At 44.0% G+C, this 23,577-nt stretch overlaps 3 protein-coding genes across 5 annotated transcripts; 1 reads left to right on the plus strand and 2 right to left on the minus strand.

Moving 5' to 3' along the window:
* The first annotated feature begins 8,590 nt into the window (after positions 1-8,590).
* Positions 8,591-12,304, plus strand: LOC109939953 (protein MAIN-LIKE 1-like). 2 transcript variants are annotated; one of them, XR_002748359.2, is made up of 9 exons: positions 8,591-8,680; positions 8,757-8,923; positions 8,996-9,502; positions 9,580-9,766; positions 9,849-10,057; positions 10,148-10,442; positions 10,512-10,595; positions 10,672-11,839; positions 11,915-12,229. XR_002748359.2 is itself a non-coding variant. In XM_020538515.3 (8 exons), the coding sequence occupies exons 1-8, from the start codon at positions 8,609-8,611 to the stop codon at positions 10,948-10,950; spliced, it is 1,800 nt and encodes a 599-aa protein (XP_020394104.2). In that variant the 5' UTR covers positions 8,591-8,608; the 3' UTR covers positions 10,951-12,304. The 2 variants fall into 2 exon arrangements, 1 of the variants encoding a protein (XP_020394104.2); XM_020538515.3 differs by having other exon boundaries at positions 10,672-12,304.
* Positions 12,305-12,380: 76 nt separating this feature from the next.
* LOC109939552 (uncharacterized) lies at positions 12,381-13,542 on the minus strand. Its single transcript, XM_020537732.3, has 3 exons — positions 13,109-13,542; positions 12,842-13,034; positions 12,381-12,757 (listed from the first exon to the last, which is right to left on the minus strand). The coding sequence occupies exons 1-3, from the start codon at positions 13,219-13,221 to the stop codon at positions 12,461-12,463; spliced, it is 603 nt and encodes a 200-aa protein (XP_020393321.1). The 5' UTR covers positions 13,222-13,542; the 3' UTR covers positions 12,381-12,460.
* A 1,138-nt stretch (positions 13,543-14,680) lies between these two features.
* On the minus strand, positions 14,681-23,090 carry LOC100191655 (KH domain-containing protein). Of its 2 annotated transcripts, none has more exons than XM_020553012.3 (7): positions 22,653-23,090; positions 19,186-19,292; positions 18,884-19,069; positions 18,704-18,802; positions 18,441-18,512; positions 18,034-18,150; positions 14,681-16,212 (listed from the first exon to the last, which is right to left on the minus strand). In XM_020553012.3, exons 1-7 carry the CDS (start codon positions 22,999-23,001, stop codon positions 15,070-15,072), a joined length of 2,073 nt encoding a protein of 690 aa, XP_020408601.1. In that variant the 5' UTR covers positions 23,002-23,090; the 3' UTR covers positions 14,681-15,069. The 2 variants fall into 2 exon arrangements, with proteins under 2 accessions (XP_020408601.1, NP_001130556.1); NM_001137084.1 differs by lacking the exon at positions 22,653-23,090 and adding an exon at positions 20,199-20,626 and having other exon boundaries at positions 14,785-16,212.
* Between the last annotated feature and the right edge of the window lie 487 nt (positions 23,091-23,577).

Genomic DNA, 23,577 nt, shown 5'->3' on the forward strand with positions numbered 1-23,577 from the left:
ACAGGCTTTACCCCATTCAAGTTATTATTCGGAGACGAAGCAATAACCCCGGAAGAAGCCAAAGCTGGATCAATAAGAGTAGTAGCTTCGGCAGAATCAGGTCCCGAAGATGCTTGCCTTGTGGAAAAGGATGCTTTAGAAGGGATCAGGCTTCAGGCCGTGGAGAATATCAATAGATATCAGGCTGAAACAGTTAAATGGCGAGATAGAAAAGTCCGGTTAAAAAATATTGAGCCGGGACACTTGGTGCTTCGGAGAGTGGCTAACCCAGATACAGTGGGTAAGCTACAGTTGAAATGGGAAGGACCATTCTTAGTAGTATCTTCGTCAAGGCCTGGATCGTACAGATTAAAGGACATGGATGGCAACCAAATTCCAAGGTCTTGGAATGCGGATGAGCTTCGGCGATACTATGTATAACATGATGTAATTTTTTATGTTTTTTCTTTTCTTTTTCATGGCACCCTTTTCCTTTCCGAAGGGGGCGAAAGGTTTTTAATGGGGCCATCATGTGTAATTTCCTTTTTTAGTCTTATAAGAGCAAAATCCCCCAAAAAATGTAAATGTAACAGCTGAGAACGCACCATCGAGTGCAGGAACTGAAAAAGAAAAAAGAGAAGAAGCTCCAAAGACGTCCCTAAGGGGATGCAGAGCTTATACCGCCTAAGTAAAAGGCGAAGAAACTCCAAAGACGTTCCTAAGGGAATGCAGAGTTTATACCGTCTAAGTAAAAGACGAAGAAGCTCCAAAGACATTCCTAAGGGAATGCAGAGCTTATACCGCCTAAGTAAAAGGCGAAGAAACTCCAAAGACGTTCCTAAGGGAATGCAGAGTTTATACCGTCTAAGTAAAAGACGAGGAAGCTCCAAAGTCGTTCCTAAGGGAATGCAGAGCTGATGTGTGGTTGATTCCAAGGAAATAATGGTTGAGTGTGGCTTCGGTTATATGCTTTGGACATTCATTCGCACATTACATCATAGCATTTGCATTCATAAGCATTCATTCATAGCATTTGTGTTCCTAAGTGGTTGCTTCGGCAAAAGGAAGAAGTGGTCTTTTATGTTCCGTTATGTACAAAAAAGAAAAAGCTTCGGCAAGAGGAAGAAGCGGTCTTTTATGTTCCGTTATGTACAAAAAAGAAAAAAGCTTCGGCAAGAAGAAGAAGTAGTCTTTTATGTTTTGTACAAAAAAGCAAAGCTTCGGCAGAAAGAAGAAGTAGTCTTTTATGTTTTGTACAAAAAAAGCAAAGCTTCGGCAGAAAGAAGAAGTAGTCTTTTATGTTTTGTACAAAAAAGCAAAGCTTCGGCAGAAAGAAGAAGTAGTCTTTTATGTTTTGTACAAAAAAGCAAAGCTTCGGCAGAAAGAAGAAGTAGTCTTTTATGTTTTGTACAAAAAAGCAAAGCTTCCGCAGAAAGAAGAAGCAGTCTTTAATGCTTCGTTGTGTACGAAAAGAAGGGAAGGTGTTTTTCGCCTTCGGCTCAAAATATTGATTTCGTCCACATCAAAGCGTCTTAATAAAAGGGTAAGGATATATTACAAGGTATGTACAAAGTTCCTTGAGAACGGTTTAATTGTATTTACAACAAGTTGTTACAAATTTTCTAGCCTACTACTACTAATCTTCTTCAGGCTCCCGCTTCGGCGGCATATTCTTTAATCACCTTCAGCTTCGTCATCCTACATGAATCCAGGTATCCAGAGTAAAAATCAAGTATGAAGGAGAAGGTAAGTACAAAGTAGGATTTCTTACTGGTTCAAGATGACTTCGAGCTTCGTCTCCAGCCTTCTCCCGCCCGCCTTTTGTCCATATCATTTTTAAAAATCTATTTGAGATACTTCGGGCGAGGTCAGGTATATCGTCCAGGATTGATGGAGACAGGGTGAAGTTGGGCCTGTTGACGATCTTTCCATGCTCGCAGCCAGCCTTCAGGAATGCTGCAGCAGTACCCCGAGAAGCTACCCAGGCACAGAAGTCACCGTGCCCAGCTATAACTTCGTCAAGTTCTTCAATTTCAGCTTCGATATGATCGAAGGCTTTTGGTAAATCTTCATCCGAAGGGGTAAATTTCCCGCTGCTGGCTCCAACTGAGTAAAAGATCTTCTTTAGTTGTTGGATACAATTGTTGCTAAAATTCAAACATTTATCCTGAAGGCTTGTTAATGATTTCTTCAAATTTGAGTTGGCTTGGACTTCGGCTTCAAGTTTAGAATTAAGCTCTAGCTTTTCTTGTTCAAACTGTTTTGATTGACCGATAAGCTTCGAATTCAATTCTGATATTTTAGCTTCGGTCTCGGCCAGCAAGCCTTCGGTTGATTGAAGTTCGAAGTCTTTCTTTTCAATGATGACTGATTGTTCTTTTATTTTGCTCTCTAAATTTCTAATTATAGCTTCGTGTTTTTTGTCCTCTAAATCCTGCTGCATCTTCAGAGCCTTGCTCAGTAGCATGCTCTGCACAAAAACAGTTTTCGTTAGTAACATTTTCATTATCCAAAGCAATAAGGAACAGAGAAAAGATTGTTTACCTTGAAATTGGAATAAAATAAGCTGCCGACGATATGCTGTCGTCGGTAGCGGCTGATATCTGTCTCTAGCTTCGGAAAACCGATACTCTTTGACAGAGTACCGATGACCTTAGCTCCGGTTTGGTCTCGAATGCAGCCTAATTTTTCATCGTCCACACCTCCGAATAGAAGAGCTCCTGGCCTGTATCCGCAAGATTTGGCATAGTCCTTTAGCTCTTCTATTTCGTCCTCCGAAAGTTTTTGCCCAATTAAATTTTGAAATGAGTAGGCTTCGTCGTCCGAAGCGACTTCGGCTATTTCTTTCCCCTTCTCAGGCACTGCGGCCATGACTTTTTTAGCAGCAGCGGCAGCTTCTTCTGCAGCCATGTCTTCTAAAATTTTGTCGATATTCTCAATGGTAGTCTCTAAGTTCACATCTTCGGCTGTAGCGGCTTCGGTAGCCGCGACCTCCGAAGGTGCGACTTCGACGTTTGTTGTGTCTTCAGCAGCTGCTGTTTTCTGAATTGATGCTCTCGGTGGCGTCTTGTCAATAACTTCTGTTACGGCAATAATTCTTTGCCTTTTTGCTTTGGTTATCTTCGTTTTTTCCGGCTCCGCCACCTTTTGAAAAAGCTTCGTCAGTCGAGGCCCTAATGGACTTAGCTTCGTGGGCATGGGTTCAGTCATTACCTTTAGAATTTCCTCCACGTCGCTGGTAGAAGGTGGTGTGGGGGTCCCCTCTCCTTCGGATAGTTTTCGCTTTGGAGTTGATATCTTTCTCTTGACAATTTTCTTCTTTTTTGGTGGTTGTTCTTCATCCTTGTTTAAAGCTTCGGCCTCTCTTTTTCTTCTCTGGCCCTCAGCATCCTTGTTCAGCTGCGCATAGTCAGGATATTCGAAGCCCAGTGCATCGAGCACTCGGTTCAGCCTTCGCTTCGGACGGGTACCGAAGGCTGCTGTCATCAGTTGATCTTCTTTTTTCGAATAATTTCCAAGAATTTCATTACACATCACCTCAACTGTGTCCAGCCACTCTTGGCAGGGCTTCTTAAAATATTTCTTGAATTTGAAGTGGTAAGGAAGCCGGACAAGATCCCCTTCCTTCTTCTCCCCCTTTAACTTTGGCATTTCCCATTTTTTCAGAGTAGGGAAGACTTTGAATGCTAAGAATTCTTGAACCAGATCCCTGGTACCAATATGCTCTGCAATGATTCTGAATTCATCCATTGCCCGTTGAGTTTGACCCTCTGGTGTCATGTTGCAGTGGGGTCGGGTTTCTCCGAAAGTTAGCTCGAGTGGACTTTGCACAAGCTTCTCCTTGTCCTCATCGACCTTGACATAGAACCATTCTGATTTCCAGCCTGCCGGCCATTTGCTTCGGTAGCTAATTACAGGAAACTTTGCGGTTTTCCGGTAGGCAAAATTGTAGCAACCGAAGTTTTCATGAAGCCCATCTTTTCTGGCCTTTGTTTGATAATGCAATTCATGAACTCGACAGAAACTGTCAGCAAAAGGCTCCACTGCTTGGCTTCGGAGGGCCCAAATATAAACGCTAAGCCTAACGATAGCGTTAGGAGTTAATTGGTGAAGGTAGATGCCAAACCTCTTCAATATCTCCGCAACAATCTCGTGAACAGGGAATCTTAGCCCAGCCTTTAAAAAGCTTTTGAAGATGACAACCTCGTCCTTCTCTGGCTTCGGGGTGGTCTCTTCTCCCCCGAAGCGAAGTAGCTTCTTCTGATCTTCACTGAAAAAACCTGCTTTTACCATCTTGGCGAGATCAACCTTTGAAACAGTCGATTTTCCGAAGTCTAGGTGGCTGGGTTTGCTGGGCATGGCAATACGGTAGTCATCTTCGGAGTCGGTTTCTTCAATGTTCCCTTCTCCTTCGGCAGCTGTCGGGTTTGCTCCGGCAGCAGCTATTTCTTCCGTAGTCACCAGTCCGGAGCGCTGCATCGCTTCGGAGATGGGCACAGTCTCCGAAGCTTCAGTTTCGTCCCCCTCACGCTCAACCCTAGCTGTAGAACGAACTCTGGCCATTTAATCATGAACTTGTGAAACTTTAATACTTTTTTCTCCGAAGCAGGCTTCAAGATGGAGCTTCGTTCAAAACTGACAAACAAGCTTCGGTGATGGTTAAAAATTTTGGCAGCAAAACAGTGCAAATAGCAGTAAATGCTGTGGTAACTTCACACCTACTCGTCTGTTTATATAGTGCTGCAGGTAAGAAGGCGAAGCGGCAGGGTTTTTACACCAGGCGGGCAGTAACTTGTACTCGCTGCGCAGTGGACCGCAAAGACCAAACAGTGACTCTGCAAGGTGGGACCGACACGATCTCGGGAAATGAATCGTTTCTCGGCAACGAGCTCAGGGAAGGTGTTTTTCGGACCTTCGGCTTCCCGAAGCTTGAGAGGATTTTTTCACGGTTCAAGCTCGTTACGAAAAACGATCTAGCGCCGCGAAAGGGGCTACTGTTGGGGCCATGCTTCGTTGCGCCGAAGGTCTTGCGTGAAGAAGCAGCTTCGGCTGAAATCGTCCCCAGGAAATGGCCGAAGGTTCCTTTTTATAGAGCTTCGGCGTTGCAAACCGACTTAAAGATGAAAAGACTACGTGGACCTTGTCAGATTTCCATAAGTCATTGATAAATGTAATGGACATAAATGTAATTTTACGTGGGCTGCGTCCCGCGTCTATAAATAGATGAACAGTACCCCCGTACTGTTCACACTGACTTGGCATTTGCTTTTGCGTCACGCTTGTACTTTTTACCTTCTCTCAGGACCGAAGGTACATTTGTAATTTGAAATCATTTCTATTTTTCCATGTTAATAAAATAGAAATGATTCTATGATGATGCTTATATTATATTTCATGCTTTATATGAGTCCTTCGTCATTACTTGTTATGTTTACGAAGGTATGTCTCTTATGACCTTCGTCCGAAACTCATTATTTCCCGAAGGGACATAATGCTTCGAAGGACGAAGGACTTTAACACTTAACACTTTTTATGTTGCCTTGTTCTTAACTCTTAGCATTTGAGAACAAGTCCCCAACAGTGATAAATGCTAATTTGATTGAATATTATGAATGTGAGTCAAATGTGCATGTTTTTTATCCTACCCGTGCAGGGGAGGTGCTGTCAAAATTTGCAATTATTATATATGAGTATTTTATAATGTGGTTAGTATATTAGTGGGTGGTGGTTATATTTGTACTTATTTAGGTACAAATTAGTGGTTTGTGGTTAGGTAATAACCATCCACAGTTTATATTGAATGTTTAATTGGTGTTTCAAATAGATGGACAATTTTTTGAGCTTGTATCATGGAGGCAATGTGGAACAAGATCCGTATGGAAATGCCAAGTTCATTGACATGCGACACGTGCCGGTACTATTCGATGGTAGACCCTCCTTGAGAGATGTGTTTACAAAGGCTAAACAAAAGTTAGGTTTCCATCAAGCTGATGACATTGCGGTTGACGGAGTGCTTAATATCGGTCATCCACCAAATGTCATAAGACGAGTCATCCCAATTGATTGTCAACTGGATTGGGATAATTATATTACTTCGGCTATGAAGACCCATTTGCAACTCATGGAGGTTGTGGTGCGTCCGGTTGTAGTAGACCGTCCCCCTGAAGATTTTGATCGTGCTATCGATGACGTGCCAACTGTTCCTGATGCTCAATCTGGCCCCAATTTGATCCCATTAAGTCAGCCAGGAGATGGTCTGCAGACAGATTTAGCTGCGTGTATCCCTTTGGCACAAACCAATTGCAGTAAGTCTTATTGGCATTACATCTTCATTTTGGACCATGAGCACTTTGCTCATTCCATTTGACGTGGGACTGATCATCTTGTACATGTTGCAGGAGAGACTCCTACTCTTGTGGTTGATCCTCAGACTGAGGCACGTGGCTGCTTCGGTGATGGTTTTATTGCCTCCAACAGTCCTGAGTTTAGGAATGAAGAGGAGCCATATGACTTTGCTATGGCTGCCGATTCAGATGATGATCGCCCGGTTGGTGAACTCACAGAGAGTGACATTGAGATGTTGCAACGTGTTTTTCCAGACGGTCGGGATCCTAGAGTGCATGAGTTCAGCGATCTTAGTCTTTCTCATCAGGCAAATGCAGAGGGCAGGGATGATGAGCTGCTTGACGCTCCTGAGGCCGGTCCTAGCATGATGATTGAAAAGGGTAGGGTCTTCAAGGACCTAACTGCCTTGAAGAGGTGGTTGCAGCATTATGCAGTCTTACGTAAGAGGCCGTATAGAGTACTTCATTCGTACGAGAAACGTCGTTACACGGTTGTATGCGACAAGGATAACTGTTCATGGAGGGTTTGTGCTAGGATACAAAAGATCACCGCAAAGTGGAAGATAACAAAAGTAGTGGGGCCACACACATGTGCTGAACATGAGTTAACGATGAAACATCGCCAATTGACATCAACCCTCATTGGGAAGCGACTTATGGGAATACTGCAGTCGGAACCAAATATGAAGGTTAGGACAATCATGAGGATCGTGGAGAATGTGTTTGATGGGTACAAGATAACATATGGTAAAGCTTGGAGGGCTAAGCAGTGTGCGTGGAAGATGATATATGGGGACTGGGAGTCTGGGTACGAGCAGCTACCTGTTCTTTTAAATGCAATGAAGGCGGTCAATCCAGGCATGCATTATGAGTACATCCCTAAACCAAATGCATGGATTGATGGGAGACAGATATTCTTCCGTGCGTTCTGGTGCTTTCCCCAGTGTGTGGATGCCTTCCGGCATTGTCGTCCTGTCTTTTCAATTGACGGCACGTTTCTTCTCGGCAAGTACCAGGGCACTCTTCTAATTGCCATATCCGTTGATGCAAACAACAAGCTAGTTCCCCTAGCATTTGCTCTGGTAGAGAAAGAGAACAAAGACAGTTGGGGCTGGTTCCTGCGACTGGTCCGGATACATGTGGTTGGCCCAGGACGGGAAGTTGGTGTAATATCAGATCGGCACCAGGGAATACTCAACGCGGTCCGTGAGCAGATCGATGGGTACCCTCCTTTGCATCACAGGTGGTGTACTCGACACCTTGCTGAGAATCTTCTGCGTAAGGATGGTGTCAAGGATAACTTTGAGCTTTTCCAGGAGACATGTCGACAGCTGGAAGACAAGTTCTTTAGAGAAAAGTTAGAAAAGCTCAAAGTCGCAACAAATGCCGAAGGTAGAGATTGGTTGAATGGATTGATGCCGGATTTGGAGAAGTGGACGAGAGCTCACGACTTAGGTGGATGGAGATATGAGTTCCAGTGTAGTAACATGGCCGAGTCATTCAACAAATTATTGTTGGGCATACGTGGTATGCCGGTCACTGCTATAGTGACATTTACCTTTTACAAGCTTGTGGCATGGTTCAATGATAGACACACCCACGCAGTTGGATTGCAGAATGAGGGAGAGAGATGGGCTCCAAAGCCTAAGACCTTTCTAGAGAAGGCAAAGGAAAGGGCAAACACACACACTGTTGATTGTTTTGACTTACAGTCAGGGACATATGAGGTATTCCTTCAAGCTGGTACTACTTCTGACGGCGAGTCACAAGAGTCGAGGAAGCATGTGGTTGTCCTTAATGACTTGTCATGTACTTGTGGCGCACCCAGGCAATACCATTTTCCATGTTCTCATCTAATCGCAGCTGCTCGAGCTCGTAACTTTGACTTAGAGAGGAGGATACCTCAAGAGTTTACTATTGATAAACTAGTGTTGACTTGGAGTCCAAGATTTATTCCTTATCGTGACGCGGGTGAGTGGCCTCCGTACGATGGCCCAAAGTATGTCGCTGATCCAAGTAGTCGTTGGACCAAGCGTGGATCCAGGAAGAGGACGAGGCACAAGATGGTTATGGATCAGGTTGGTGGTAGGAGTAGAAGGGGAAGGAGAACACCATTTCTTACCGACCCCGAGCAGTATGAGTGTGGCAAGTGCGGTAGACTTGGTCATAATTCACGCACTTGTCGTTGGCAGATTAGCGAGGTTTGTATTTTTAGTTTAATGATACTACCTTAATTTTATTTAATAAGGCTATATTACTTACTAACATTAATTTCATTTTGTAGGATGGCACAGTTCCACCTTCTCGACCCGTTCTACGACGAGAGCCACCGGGGGCGCCTTCTGTCGGAAGGCCAGGTATTTAATTGTAAATATCTTTTGTAGATTTGTTGTTGTACAAATGGTGTTGCTTATATAATATTTTTCCGTGTAGGACCTAGCAACGCTTCGTTCTAGGACACACAATGGGTTCCTAGACATGGTGTTCGACGACAGGTACACTAATTACCTCAGACGAGCAGGTCTAGATGTAATATCTTACCAGTTACGACGCGGGTTGCCTACTATTGATTCGGCGGCCATTACTGCACTTGTGGACAGGTATTGTTATGATTTTATAAAAATATTCTTGAATCATTGAGCTCTTTTACACTATTTTTTTTAATTATGTAGGTGGCGTCCTGAGACACATAGTTTTCATCTTCCTTTTGGTGAGATGACAGTCACATTAGAGGATGCACAGAAGATACTTGGACTCAATGTTGGTGGCAGAGCAGTGACAGGCCAATGTGACTCTGACGGATGGAGGGCTAGAGTTGAGGCCTTTCTTGGTAGGGAGCTTCCTGCTGAGGGCGTTGAACGGACTGCTGGAGTAGGCATCACATGGCTCCGTCAGTCTTTTGGTGTGTGCCCTGCTGATGCTGATGAGGCTACAGTCCAGTTCTATTGTCGAGCTTGGATCTTGCACATGTTTGGTTGTGTCCTCTTCCCAGACGCCACAGGAGACTGCGCGTCCTGGATGTACATCCCATGTCTAACCGACTGGGATACAGCTGGACAGTACAGTTGGGGCTCCGCTGTGCTTTCTTTTTTGTACCGGCAGCTTTGTGAAGCTTGCCGTCGTACGTCCTCCTCTTCGTCTATAGGCGGTTGCGTCTACCTCCTGCAGATATGGATGTGGTACGTCTTGGACCGAAGTCTTCAAAATTTTATTTAATAAGGCTATATTACTTACTAACATAAATTTCATTTTGCAGGTTTCGCATACCAGTTGGTCGACCACGTGTTTTCCAGCCTAGACCCTGGCCATGGATGATTCATGGAAATGATCGTCTTCGACCGACGTATGCTTATATTTGGGACCAAGTGGCAGCTCCTTTTGCGAGAGCTAAGAGGGCATACATGGAGTATGTTAACGAGTTTGACACCCTTTCTGCCTCTAGCGTAAGTACTCAACAATGAAAAACTTATCGTTATGAAATTTGTTTTATTATACTTAACATAGATTGCTTCATTTTTGTTTTAGGTCACATGGCAGCCATACAACGCACCTGAGTATGCTGGGATGATCTTTAGTGTAGTATGCAGCAGTGAAGATGAACTCTATATGATGCAATGTCCTTTGGTCTGTTTCTGGTGTGTTGAGTGGCACCTACCTCACAGGGTTCAGAGACAGTTTGGTAGGAACCAGCTATGGCCGGTTGAAGATGTTCCTACTTCAAAGGAGCTACACAAGTAAGTTCGCAATCTATAAATCCAGTTTGCAATTTATAACATCAATCATTCTTAACTTTGTGTTATTTATATGATATGATTTGTGTGTAGATTTGACCGGCGGAAGCAAAAGAAGATAACGGACTTTCGTCAACATCATCTGATATTAGTAAATGATTGGGAATCGGGTGCTGAGAATGTATATTCCAACGATGAGTTGCACAACAATAGTGATTACAGGCGGTACCAAGCTTGGTACCAGGGTGCGACTCGTTGTAAGCTTCGCCAGCAGTGGACAGCGGAAGACTACGCCGACATTGATTCTTCAGACGATGAAGAAACGGAGTATGACCTGACCACTAGACTGGGAACCCAAGTGGAGGCGGCACCCATATTAGATCGAGTGGTAAGTTTTACTCGATTTTAATACTCGACATGTATAAATAGTATGTGTGATGCAAATTGTGTTGTACAGGGTAACACATTGCGACGGTCGGTAGAGGACATTGATCGCCAACTTTTGACTACGGGCGACAGCAGCATGCGCAGCTTCTTGCAGGTAAGCCCACATGCATCGTTTATAGCCTTTAGCGTGTTATGAATATGTTGTAAACTAATATGTCTTTGGCATGCAGCGTTTATCTAGGCGCCTACGTGGAGCTGCTGCTCGCTGTGGCTGCAGGACTACTGTTGCACATGACGTCCATGTACCATCGTGTACCGACACAGCAACGCCCTCCACAGGTCTTGGTGCTGGCTTCGACTACGATCACGACGAGATAGGACCTTCACAGCTTGAGGGGGCTCCTTCGACACAGCCATTACAACCACAGGATCGTAGGCGACACCGCTCTCCACAACGTTACACTCCAGGCACCGACGCTTTAGGCAAGGGTAAGACTAGGAGACGTTGAATTGGTTTGGACTCTATGGACTTGTTATGTAACGTATGAATTATATAGACTTGTAATGGACTCATTTGGCCTCTACGGGCTTGTATGACATTTTAATGGACTTGTATGAATTCTATGGACTTGTAATGAACTTGTTTAGACTTTTATGAGCTTGCTTGGAATTGTTTACAATTGTATGCACTTGTATGTTATGCTTATCTATGAGTATGTCTTGGATTGACAAAAAACAGAGAAAACTCTGCCGAAATTTTGTGAAATTGTTGGTTATGTCATGTAGCCTTTACATAACTATTACATAGCCTTTTCAGAAGCATTAATTTTAGGACTAGCATCTATACTTTTCAGATCCATTTCGTAGCCTTTTCAGGAGTGCTTATATAGCCTTTTCAGAGTGTAAAAATAGCCTTTTCAGGATTGTATATATAGCCTTTTCAGAAAAAGAACATAGCGTAGGACATGTAGCCTTTTCAGAACTAGAACATAGCCTTTTCAGAGTTTTTGTACATATCTGATGTTTATAATCTATTACACTATCTATCCTTTAGCCTATATATACACGATCCTTTGTACATTTGCTTCATTGTGCAATAGAATGGCTTCAGGGTCTTCTAGGGGCAAGGGTGCGGTAAATGAGAGACGAAAGGATGGAGGGAAGTTAACTCCAATGTCTTTTGATGGCCCTCTTGGTCCAGATTTTTTTGAAGAGGCGGTTTTTAACTTTCCAGTTCAAAGTAAAAAAGATTTCAACAAAGAGGTTAGACTTAGGTCCTACGATAATAGGAGAGAAGATTGGCCGAAGTGCATGCATGGCGAGGATTGCTTGGTGCAGATGTTCGTTGAGGGTGGAATTGATGGAGGCCGGCGTTTCTTCAGATGTCCTTATGCATATGTACAAATTAATTTCTAGTCCTTTTTTCTAAATACTTTTGTTGTTCAGTGAAACTAACTATAAACATTTATGCAGCATTCATTGGTCAAGGAGAATTGTGGGTTCACTCGTTGGGTAGATCCTCGTCCAATTTTTCCTCATGCGGAATACATATCCTACCTACAGAATAGGATATTTGATCTAGAGAGAGAAGTAAGCAACAAAAATGATGAGGAAGAAAGAGACACAAACAATGGTGGTGCTTCACAGGTGCAAGTATGCCCAGATCCATATTGTTGCTGCCCTTGTCACAACAAGAATGTTGGTCCTCCGTCGTCTCCACCGCACCCACAGCAGACACCAACAATGGGAGGATACTATGGGGAAGGCTCAACTCAATTTGGAATGTGGGAGCACTACTAGAAAACTCTTATGTATCAATTGCTTTTAGCGTGTTGGTTATCTATTTCAATTGCTTCAAGTCGCCTTCAAGAATTGCTTTAAATCTACTTTTCATCAATTATGTATTTATGTAATTTTTCATCAATTTGAAGGTAATTCATTACGAAATATCATTGTTCGACAATACATATTACCGAATAATAAGTTCATTATTACATAACTTCAAATAAAACACCAATACTACTGAGTACAACGGGGCCATTTGCCTTTGCGAAATGCATCAGGGTTCTCCTCCATTGCTTCCTTTGCACGACGTGCACGCTCAAGCTTCTTCTCCTTATCTTCCCTGCATTCAGCAACACGCCTCATTTTCTCTTCGTCTTCACGTTGTTGCTCGGCAGCAAGCTCCTCTCGTCTTTTTTTCATCCTCTCTTTGTCCTCTGCATCCCACTTTTGAAGATTCTCCAGCCACTTCTTATCTTTCTCTGATATTTCGGTGTCAATCCACTGCTCAAAAACACATAGCGGTGGAGGAGTCTACAAAATGTGCAATTATTAGTACGCAAAAAAACATTTACAAAAACATTCACAAATGTAAACATATTACAAGACTATTCTCACCATTAAATTCATCCGACGTTGAACAACAGTTGGCTCAAATGCAAAGTTAGCACACATCCAATACCTCTGTCGATAGGTGTCATGATCTTCAGACTTATCGACCTTACAAGGATCACCACAAAAACACATAGGCACTGGAACACCACTTGGCAAAGGCAGCGGGTCGAAGGCAGTTCCGGTCAAAGGACCCTTCCTAAATTTCCATAAACTCTATAACAATCAGAAATATAATAGACTCACAAAATAAGAGGCAGATCCAAAACTTACCTTTGTTTAGCATATTTACCACGCCTAGACATCTCTAGTTTAGAAGAATTGAAATGAGCACAGCAACAAGCCAGACGTAGGGTACTATTTATAGGAACGTACCTCGGCGCCATAGATCTTGGCGCCGAGGTAGGCGTCGTTGACCGGGCGCCTACCTCGGCGCCAAGATCTATGGCGCCGAGGTACGTGCCACGTCAATCCAGATCACACCGGCGTCTGACGTATAAGCGCCAATAGTATTGGCGCCGGCACACACATGCTCGGCGCCAATGATGACGGCGCCGAGCTAAGGGTCCATTTTTTGAAATGAAACTGCCAGGGGCATAAATGTGGGAAAAAAACCCGAAAAGGGCCAAATTGCAAAAAAGTTGGGCGCCAAAACCTCTCCGGCTGCCACGACGACATGTACTTAGGGCTCTAGCTCCTCTCTGCTAGACACGTTAGCACACTGCTACACCCCCCATTATACACCTGAGCCCTCTCCTTACGCCTATAAAAAGGAAGGTCCAGGGCTCTCGTACGAGAGGTTGGCCGCGCGGGAGAACTGGTCGTCTCTCTCTCCCTCGTGGACGCTTGTAACCCCCTACTGCAAGCGCACCCGACCTGGGCGCAGGGCAACACAAAGGCCGCGGGTTTCCCCTTTGCCTGCCTCTTCCCCCCTTCGTGCTCCGTCTCGCGCCGACCCATCTGGGCTGGGACACGCGGCGACAATTTACTCGTCGGTCCAGAGACCCCCCGGGTCGAAACGCCGACAACAATACAAGAGCAAAAGGCTACATTGCAAGACACAATCAATAGATCAAATCCTTTCCAAGCCTCCAAATCAACTCAATTGCTTAGTGACTTGAGAGAAGATGTTTTGTGTTCTTTTGTTGCTCTTGTTGTTTGGATTGCTTTCTCCTCATTCCTTCTCTTCTAAGTGTTTTGTAAAGCAAGCAAGAGACACCTAAATGTATGGTGATCCTTGTGAGGTCTTAGTGACCCAAGTGATTAAGGAGAAGCCTCGACCGATCTAAGTGACCAATTGAGACAGAAAAATGGTTGAAATAGAACCGGCCTTTGTAGCCTTCTCAACGAGGATTAGATTCTTTATAACCGAACATCAATAAAATAAATCATCGTGTTCACTTGCATTGATTTTCACTTGATTTGTTTCCTCTCTTTCCTCTCTCCAAAGTTTCCTTACTAATATTGATTTGAGTTTGCTACCAAAGTTATCCGCATTAATTCAAACAACTCATAGTAAGAGAAACAATTTTCCGCATATCGATTTAATTTTAACGCTAACCTCGATCTTAGTACGAGTTTAAATTTATAAATTTCAAGTTTCCCCTCTAGAGGGCTTTCATCCCTAATACTATAACTAATAAAGGTTTTAGTTCCACAAAAGGAAATTCACGATCAACTATCGCCTGCTTTAATATACAGCGTGCAAAACCAACCTTTTCCCGTCCACAAAATAACACCTAAGAATTTTAATTTAGGTTTAGAGACTCAGAAAAAAGAACACCGGCAAAAACCAAAAGCAGATTTCCATGCAGCTTAAACCTTTTATGATCATCTTAGACAATATTGAAACCAAATTTTCATCCATAACTATCACCAGCTTATGGAAACGTCCGACAGTTGTACAGCACACATAATAACCAATGTAAAAGGAGGCTAAAAACAAATATAGGACAGTATATGTCCAGACCAAGCCGGTAGGTACCCATTAGAGTCCAACAAGAGTAACCGCACAAACACATATATCACCAGTCCAAACATCTAACCAGCAATAAAAAAACAACAAAGTACTAATCAACAGCACGGAAAGAGCGATTCATGGGGTCAAAACAACAGGCAGAAAGATATAACCTGTAGATGTGGAGCCTAAACTAGATGTGTAATATTAAGCAACAGTGGAGGAAACGACACAACAGAGGCTTGTAAAAAGTTTGTTCCCAATTAGCTGTTGAAGATCAAGTTTCCGCAGAAGTTTTGGCACCCCCATTGTTGTCAGGAGCTGGCGCAGCTGTTGTTCCAGGGGCCGCGGCAGGTGCGGCAGAGTGATCCTGGGATGCAGCAGGAGCTGCTGCTTCAGTAGTGTAGGCTGTAGGCTGCCCATAGCTTCCACTACCATAAGCATCGCCATAAGACTGCTGTTGGCCATAGCCCGGGTGGCTTGCAGTGGGTGCACCAGGGTAAGCTGGTGGTGCACCGTATGCAGGTTGGCTGTAACCATACTGCACATAACCACCCTGAGCAGATCCAGGAGGCGGAGCTTGTCCATAAGGTGAAGATGCAGGAGGTTTCTCGCCGTGTGGAGAAGGCTGCCCATAAGCGCCCGGACCATATCCACCTTGCTGTGGAGGTTGGGTGCCATAGCCAGGCTGGGGTGGTGGAGCACCATATCCAGATGGAGCTGAACCTTGAACTGGATAGCTTGCTGCAGCACTAGTAGGCGGTTGACTGGCATAGCCAGGGTGGCTTCCAGCAGCTGGGGTTGAAGTTTGCTGCCCCGGAGATGCCTGGGTGGCCCCACCAGGACCACCATAGCTGGACCCATCCTGGGTCGAGTTCGCAGCTGATCCATAAGCAGATGCACCATATCCCTGCTGGTCATAACCAGTCTGCTGAGAGTAGCCCTGCTGCTGGCCTTGGGTCTGGTAACCAGAGTAGCCATCATGTCCATATGCTTGCTGCCCACCACTATGCTGAGTATAGGTAGAATCATATCCTTGTGAAGCATATGTTGAAGGCTGGCCATAATTGTAGCTAGTGGCATCAGTAGAAGCAGCAGTCCCAGGGGCAGATTGTTGTTGTTGAGGTTGCTGCTGCTGGCTATAATAATCATACCCAGTACCAGGGGGAGTTGTATGAGATTGCTGGTTTTGAGACTGATCCCACCCAGTCTGATAGCCACCAGATGTTGGGGGATAGCTACCATAAGGTTGCTGAGGTGCACCATACTGTGGCGGTGCCCCAGGATAAGCCCCAGGCTGCATATAACCATAACCAGACTGCTGGGGTGGCGCAGAAGGCGGGCCCCAGTTTGACTGAGGACGAGGAGGGTGATAGCCCTGCTGAGAATAGCCACCAGACATTGGATTCCTGGCACGATTCTGCAAAATATAGTTTGCACATGTGTATATGTATACATGAAAGGGGCATGGAGAACAGAATAGAAGAAAAAAATAGCAGTGCAGATAGCAGACATACAAAAGCAGAAGACATATTGTAGATAAATTCAATAACCAACAAGAAAAATGGAGGGAGCAACTCACCGATCAAAATCGTCAGGCTAGTGATGCCCATCTAGCGTTGCCCATGTGCAAAACTATGGGGCTAATGAAGATTGGACTAGACGAACATATACATATACATATGTTGAATAGCAATGCCGTGGAATAGAGTTCCAATAGATGTCTAGAGATGTATGTGATATAGAAAGGTGCTTTCACTACCATCTAAAATATTCAATTCATTGCTAAATGACAGGATATATAAAAATCAGCTAGATTACTTTACTGAGGTTGAAAAATATTAAACAGAATGAAGCATCAAAGACAACATTCAAATGATACTATTTAAGCACAAAAACAACATTGGACAGCAACCTGCAGATCCACCAGGCACATATAATAGAGACAGATAACACATAATAAAATAGCTTCATGCAGGGTTTTCTGAATCCTTCGGTTGCAAAACAGTTTGGCATATATGATATTCAGGAATATTCCAAATTCCAAATAAAAGTTATGTACAAGATGGACTGTATTTGGATCCCAAATTTTAGCCTCGTTTACCTATTTTTTCCAGTACAACCCTTCTTTAGTTGCACTATTTACTGGCTTCTTTTATGATCTATGCACAGTTTAGAGAATATAAATCCTTAATTCTTGGGATCAACTCTAAAACAAGTATAGTGAATCAGAGGCAATAGTAAATGAGGATACAACTCATAATCCACCACCAAGTTGTATAGGTGGCAATAGTGGACAAAAAGGAAAACCTTGCCTCCGTAATGATCACAAACATCATATCTACAATCAACTAGAACAAAAGGATCTAAATACTAAATTGGTGTGCATGACCACCATAAACAACCAAACACCTGGTGACTTGGGGCTGTTTAGAGCATTTCTCCCTCGCAAACAAGACACGAATAAAGCAATGTATATGTATCCCTTGTGCTCCAGAGGGACAGGAGAAGTAGATGAAAATTTTGAAATGATAGAGGCCAGAAACAGCATGTCAGCTCAATAATCCATAAACCATGCTATAAGTGAAAACACATTGTTCTATCCAGTAGGACATTGACATTAAACAGTAACAAACCTGCTCTCCAGGATAGTTTGCAGTCCTCCTGGCAAGCTATTGACACTAATTGGCTCTTTGTGGAGAAATGAATAAACAATAACCACTGAGCAACAAGGACTCATTGGTCTTTGCCCAAGAGTATCATCCATATTCCATATGACGTGAACAATCATATGAATTTCAAATCAAGACTTGTCAAAACTTTAGCTGCAGATTCTATGGAATACCATTTAACAGGCCTACGGTAGTGGCTAATTGATAAAGAACAAGTTAGTTTACAAATACAACTCTTCGCTTTATTATATAATACTTAAGTCATGAAAACCTTGCCCAAAACTATTAATAAGCTATGTTCAGAAAAAGGGAATAAGTCGTATAACAATCTCCTTGCATGTTGTGGCTGTACCCACGAACAATATGTTTCAGACATTGGTTAGCACAGCAGTATAATCAATGTACGGCGGCAAAGAAGCAAAAGAAACAAGATTTTCAAAAAGAACAGGGGAAAATCATAAAACAATATAATAAACAGAACGAACCAGAAGCAACCTAAATGACAGGTTAAAGCACAAGAGAGCAAAGCAATCACAGATATCAGACACAACAAGAGAAAGAAAGCAGACCTCACTGGTAACCTCAGCCACCAGCTGCTTTGCATGTTCAATTTGTTCTTGAGTGCCATCAATATGCACAGTTCTTTCAGTTGAAGTATCACCAGCAGGCAGATGCAAAGGAATAACCTGCACAAGAATTTGTAAGGACAAGAATAACATGCAAACATGGATCAACAGAAAAAAAAAGTAGACCAAAACGATTTGAGTATAAATGAACAGCTTAGACCAAATGGAGTGGTCAAGGCAAAATATGAACGACAAACTCAAGGATGACAAAATATCAATTACTTGGATGTGGCATTTAAATTTACTAGGCAAAGAAAAAACAAGCAGGACAAACAACCACATGCAAACTTAGTGTAACCTTATTTCTGATTGCAGCTAAGGTTAGGAATGTGGATAACAAGATTGCAAACCTGAATGCGGGCTCCAGATTTGGCCTGCATAGACTTTATGGTCTCACCACCCTTCCCAATAATCAATCCCACCTAAAAAGAAAACAAAAATCAGAAGCAGAAGAAAAAATAGCATTGTGAGGCAATCGCCACAATACTGATTGTTGATTGATATAAAATTGACAAACAGGCACCCATGCACATGTCAAAAACTTGTGGTATTGTGATAAAGTGTATTTTTTGTATGATAAGGCAAACCCTCGTCCAATCGACAAAGTGCATACCTTATTATTAGCAATTTTCATCTGGAATGTCTCAGCGCCTGGCTGTGGTGCATTGTATTTCCGGCCACCAGATACAGCACCGGATGACCCAGCATCAGCCTAGATTGCAAGATCAAACATTGTAATATAGATGAAAACACACAGAAGTAAGCAAAAATCTAGGAGCATAATGAGTAATACCTCTGCTATAACTTCTTTGATCAACTGTTCAGCTTTGCTTATCTGCTCAGGATTGCCAGAAAGCTCAACTTGCCTTGTCAGTGCACCAGGTTCAGCTTCATGGTCTCTCGTAACTTGAATCTTTGCTCCTGATTGAAGTTGGATATACCTAATAGTTTCCCCAGCTTTTCCAATAATAACACCAACCTACCGCAAGTCGACAATAGTGCAAGTTGAAGGGGATATAAATATCACACTTCCAGATACACTTTCTTATACGACTATACATTCAGAGACGGAAAATAAACTTTACAAAAACTTACCCTTCCATTTGGAATTTCAATCTTTTTGCTTGTACCCTGATGTCCACCATATGAGTACTGTGGTGCACTGCTCTGAGAAGATAACGGTGGGATAGAAGCCCCATGCCCTGATACAGAAACCACCATCATTCTGAATCCATTTGCTATCATCAGAACTTATGCTGATTATTGAATTATGAACTATGATAAATAATAAATTCATATGGGCCACTAGTCATGGTAAATGAAGGGATGCATGCATAAGCACAAAAGCAACAGATACACATTATGCTAACTGCAGAAATTAAAATTGAATTAACATGCTACTTTAAGACAGTGGATAAAATCAGTCTTGAGTCAAGACAGTGTATATGCACAGGTTCGATTTTGCATTGACGCAAGGTTTTAAAAAGAAACAAGGCATCCAAACAAAGGAATTAAACATCTAGATCTACACCATGTATGAGCAGATCAATGAATCCTATAGTTTAGCAAAATCACAATAATATCTGAGATGTTTCTAGCCAGTCTATCCAGAAAATGGCATGTTGTGGAAGAAAATACTAAATGATAATGACAGTGAGTACCTCAAGATGACAAATGTTTTAGGCCCTAGACTTCTCCACGAGGTGAGGCGTGTAAAACGAGCAAAAAAAAGATGAAGAACGCTGATTGATTTGGATTCGCATTGCAGCTTGTTACGAAAAAAAACTAACCCTCCCCAGTTGCATCCCGTTGTTATATTAAGGTGATCTTGGCCTGCGAGCTCTCAAAAAAGTATTCGAGATCGTAACAATAAGATTGTGCATCTAAATAGCTCACAGGTGGCAGTTTCATTAAACATGAACCAGGTTTGAGCATCCGCAGCCCCCGCACATTGATGTATCGATCCGTCCCCAAAATCGAATCGTGACACCGAGCATAGAAAACACCCCTAATAATTTTGGACGAGAAGCCGAGTCCTCCCCAACCAAGCACAGACAAACAGATCTACGGGACCAAGCATGGGATCAACGAGAAGTACTGTCACGCACCACCACCGGCAGAGGACGAGAAGCCAAGTCCTGCGCCCCCGATGCGGCCACCACCACCACCACCGCTGCCACCCAGGGAACTTCCTCCACCGAAGCCGCCGACGTCATCGTCGCCGTTGTCGACGCGAGGGCGCTTGGCCTCTGCGGCGTTAAAGATCCGCGCCGCGATCTCCTGCGCACGCTGCTTCGCGAGCTGGATCTCATCGGGGGGCGGCGCAACGCTGTTGTACGACGGGGCGCCGCCAGCGGGCGGCGAGGCAGGCGGCGGGCCAGAAGAGAACCCCGTGCGCCGCGGCGGCGGCGAGGGGTCGTCGTACTTCCGCTTGGACGAGTAGTGGTCGTCGGCCATGGCGGAGGACGGGTTTGCTAGGGTTTGGGCGGCGGCTGCGGGAACGAGGAAGCGATAAGACGGGGGAAACCCTAGCACGCTTCAAGGTGTCGATGCCTCGCCAATTTTTTAAGATGTGGTATATACCGAATTTTTTCTATTTCAGCCCTACTTTTGAAAAATATTTACGTTTGGACCCCAAAAAAATTTATATGCAAGTTTGGACCCAATACTCGGCGCCCTAGACTGTGGCGCCGAGGTAACACAGCTCGACGCCACAGCTTATGGCGCCGAGATGTGACGTGACAGCAACGGCTCCCTACGCCTAGGGCTGATATGGCACTGACGCGGTGCCGATGCGGCCTCGTAGCTCGGCGCCACAGATCTTGGCGTCGAGCTACGGATGCCTATAAAAACGGCCGCGCGGCTGGCCGAGAGCAGCATACTTTCTCTCATTTCAAAACTTCGTCAAAATTTGCTGGATTCAAAGATTCGAGTTGGTTCACTTCGTAGACCAAGGTATGGTGTCCAACTGATTCGTTTTGTATATTGGGTTGTTAGTTTCATACTTGCTCATAGTTTCATAGTTTAATAGTTTGTATAAACCTATTATATTATCATTTCGATTATTAGTTTCATAGTAGCTTATAATATATATAGTATCATTAATATGATGAGTATATTTTATTTGATAGTTTGTGTAAATCTATTATAAAGCATATTAGGTACAAGTGATAATTATAATCGTTTATTAGATGAAAGACATGTATCGAGAGGCATTATGGCAGAAGAGAGATCGTCCTCGGGAGTTATATCCGGACGTATCTAGTAAGGATGCTCTTGTTCCTCCTGAACTCCCTGTGCCTAACTGTGACTGTGGCAGACTGGTTTGGGTATGTCAATCCAAACATCCAGACACGGTTGCTCGCTGCTTCTACCTTTGTGGCGGTTTTGACGTACGTAGCTTATGACTTGTGACTTAATTTTGTTCGCATTTATTATTTAGTAGATGTGTAATAGTGCTTGTTGAGGACTTGTTCTCAAATGGTAAAAGTCAAGAACAAGGCAACACGAAGTATTAAATGTTAATGTCCTTCGTCCTTCGAATCATTATTTCCCTTAGGATATAACGATCTTCAGACGAAGGTCATGAAGGATGTACCTTCATCATCACGGTTATAGGAAAATGAAAGATGAAACATATAAAACATGAAAGATAAACACAAATAAGCACATAATAATATCATTCATATATTATCATTATACAAACTTGGATATTTAAATACGATATTTAATTACATTTATACCTTCGGCTTGATAGAAGGCAAAAATCCAAGTGTTGCGCACGAGCGATTACAAGATAGCGTGAACAGTACGGGGGTACTGTTCACCTATTTATAGGCATAGGGCGCAGCCTATGTGAAATTACATTTATGCCCTTTACAATCGATTACAATCATGACACAAACTATCATGGGTTTATTGGTCATTTCATCTTTAAGTCGGTTCACTCCTTCGTCTTGAAACATGTCATTATCCCGAAGCTTTATAGGTGATAGCTTCAGCATTGCTTTTGAGAGGATCTGCTGAAGGTGTTTCTTTCTTCAGGATCTTCGGCTATGAAGCATACCCCCAACAGTAGCCCCTTCGCGGTGCTAGATCGTTTTTCGTAATGAGCTTGATCCGTGAAAAAGTCTCTTAGGCTTCGGGATGTCGAAGATCCGAAAAACACCTTCCCTGAGCTCGTTGCCGAGAAACGATTAAAATAATTCGGTTGGCATTGCAGCTTGTTACGAAAAAAAACTAACCCTCCCCAGTTGCATCCCGTTGTTATATTAAGGTGATCTTGGCCTGCGAGCTCTCAAAAAAGTATTCGAGATCGTAACAATAAGATTGTGCATCTAAATAGCTCACAGGTGGCAGTTTCATTAAACATGAACCAGGTTTGAGCATCCGCAGCCCCCGCACATTGATGTATCGATCCGTCCCCAAAATCGAATCGTGACACCGAGCATAGAAAACACCCCTAATAATTTTGGACGAGAAGCCGAGTCCTCCCCAACCAAGCACAGACAAACAGATCTACGGGACCAAGCATGGGATCAACGAGAAGTACTGTCACGCACCACCACCGGCAGAGGACGAGAAGCCAAGTCCTGCGCCCCCGATGCGGCCACCACCACCACCACCGCTGCCACCCAGGGAACTTCCTCCACCGAAGCCGCCGACGTCATCGTCGCCGTTGTCGACGCGAGGGCGCTTGGCCTCTGCGGCGTTAAAGATCCGCGCCGCGATCTCCTGCGCACGCTGCTTCGCGAGCTGGATCTCATCGGGGGGCGGCGCAACGCTGTTGTACGACGGGGCGCCGCCAGCGGGCGGCGAGGCAGGCGGCGGGCCAGAAGAGAACCCCGTGCGCCGCGGCGGCGGCGAGGGGTCGTCGTACTTCCGCTTGGACGAGTAGTGGTCGTCGGCCATGGCGGAGGACGGGTTTGCTAGGGTTTGGGCGGCGGCTGCGGGAACGAGGAAGCGATAAGACGGGGGAAACCCTAGCACGCTTCAAGGTGTCGATGCCTCGCCAATTTTTTAAGATGTGGTATATACCGAATTTTTTCTATTTCAGCCCTACTTTTGAAAAATATTTACGTTTGGACCCCAAAAAATTTTATATGCAAGTTTGGACCCAATACTCGGCGCCCTAGACTGTGGCGCCGAGGTAACACAGCTCGACGCCACAGCTTATGGCGCCGAGATGTGACGTGACAGCAACGGCTCCCTACGCCTAGGGCTGATATGGCACTGACGCGGTGCCGATGCGGCCTCGTAGCTCGGCGTCACAGATCTTGGCGTCGAGCTACGGATGCCTATAAAAACGGCCGCGCGCCTGGCCGAGAGCAGCATACTTTCTCTCATTTCAAAACTTCGTCAAAATTTGCTGGATTCAAAGATTCGAGTTGGTTCACTTCGTAGACCAAGGTATGGTGTCCAACTGATTCGTTTTGTATATTGGGTTGTTAGTTTCATACTTGCTCATAGTTTCATAGTTTAATAGTT

Source organism: Zea mays, chromosome 5 (assembly GCF_902167145.1).
Source record: "Zea mays cultivar B73 chromosome 5, Zm-B73-REFERENCE-NAM-5.0, whole genome shotgun sequence".
NCBI classification, from domain to species: domain Eukaryota; kingdom Viridiplantae; phylum Streptophyta; class Magnoliopsida; order Poales; family Poaceae; genus Zea; species Zea mays.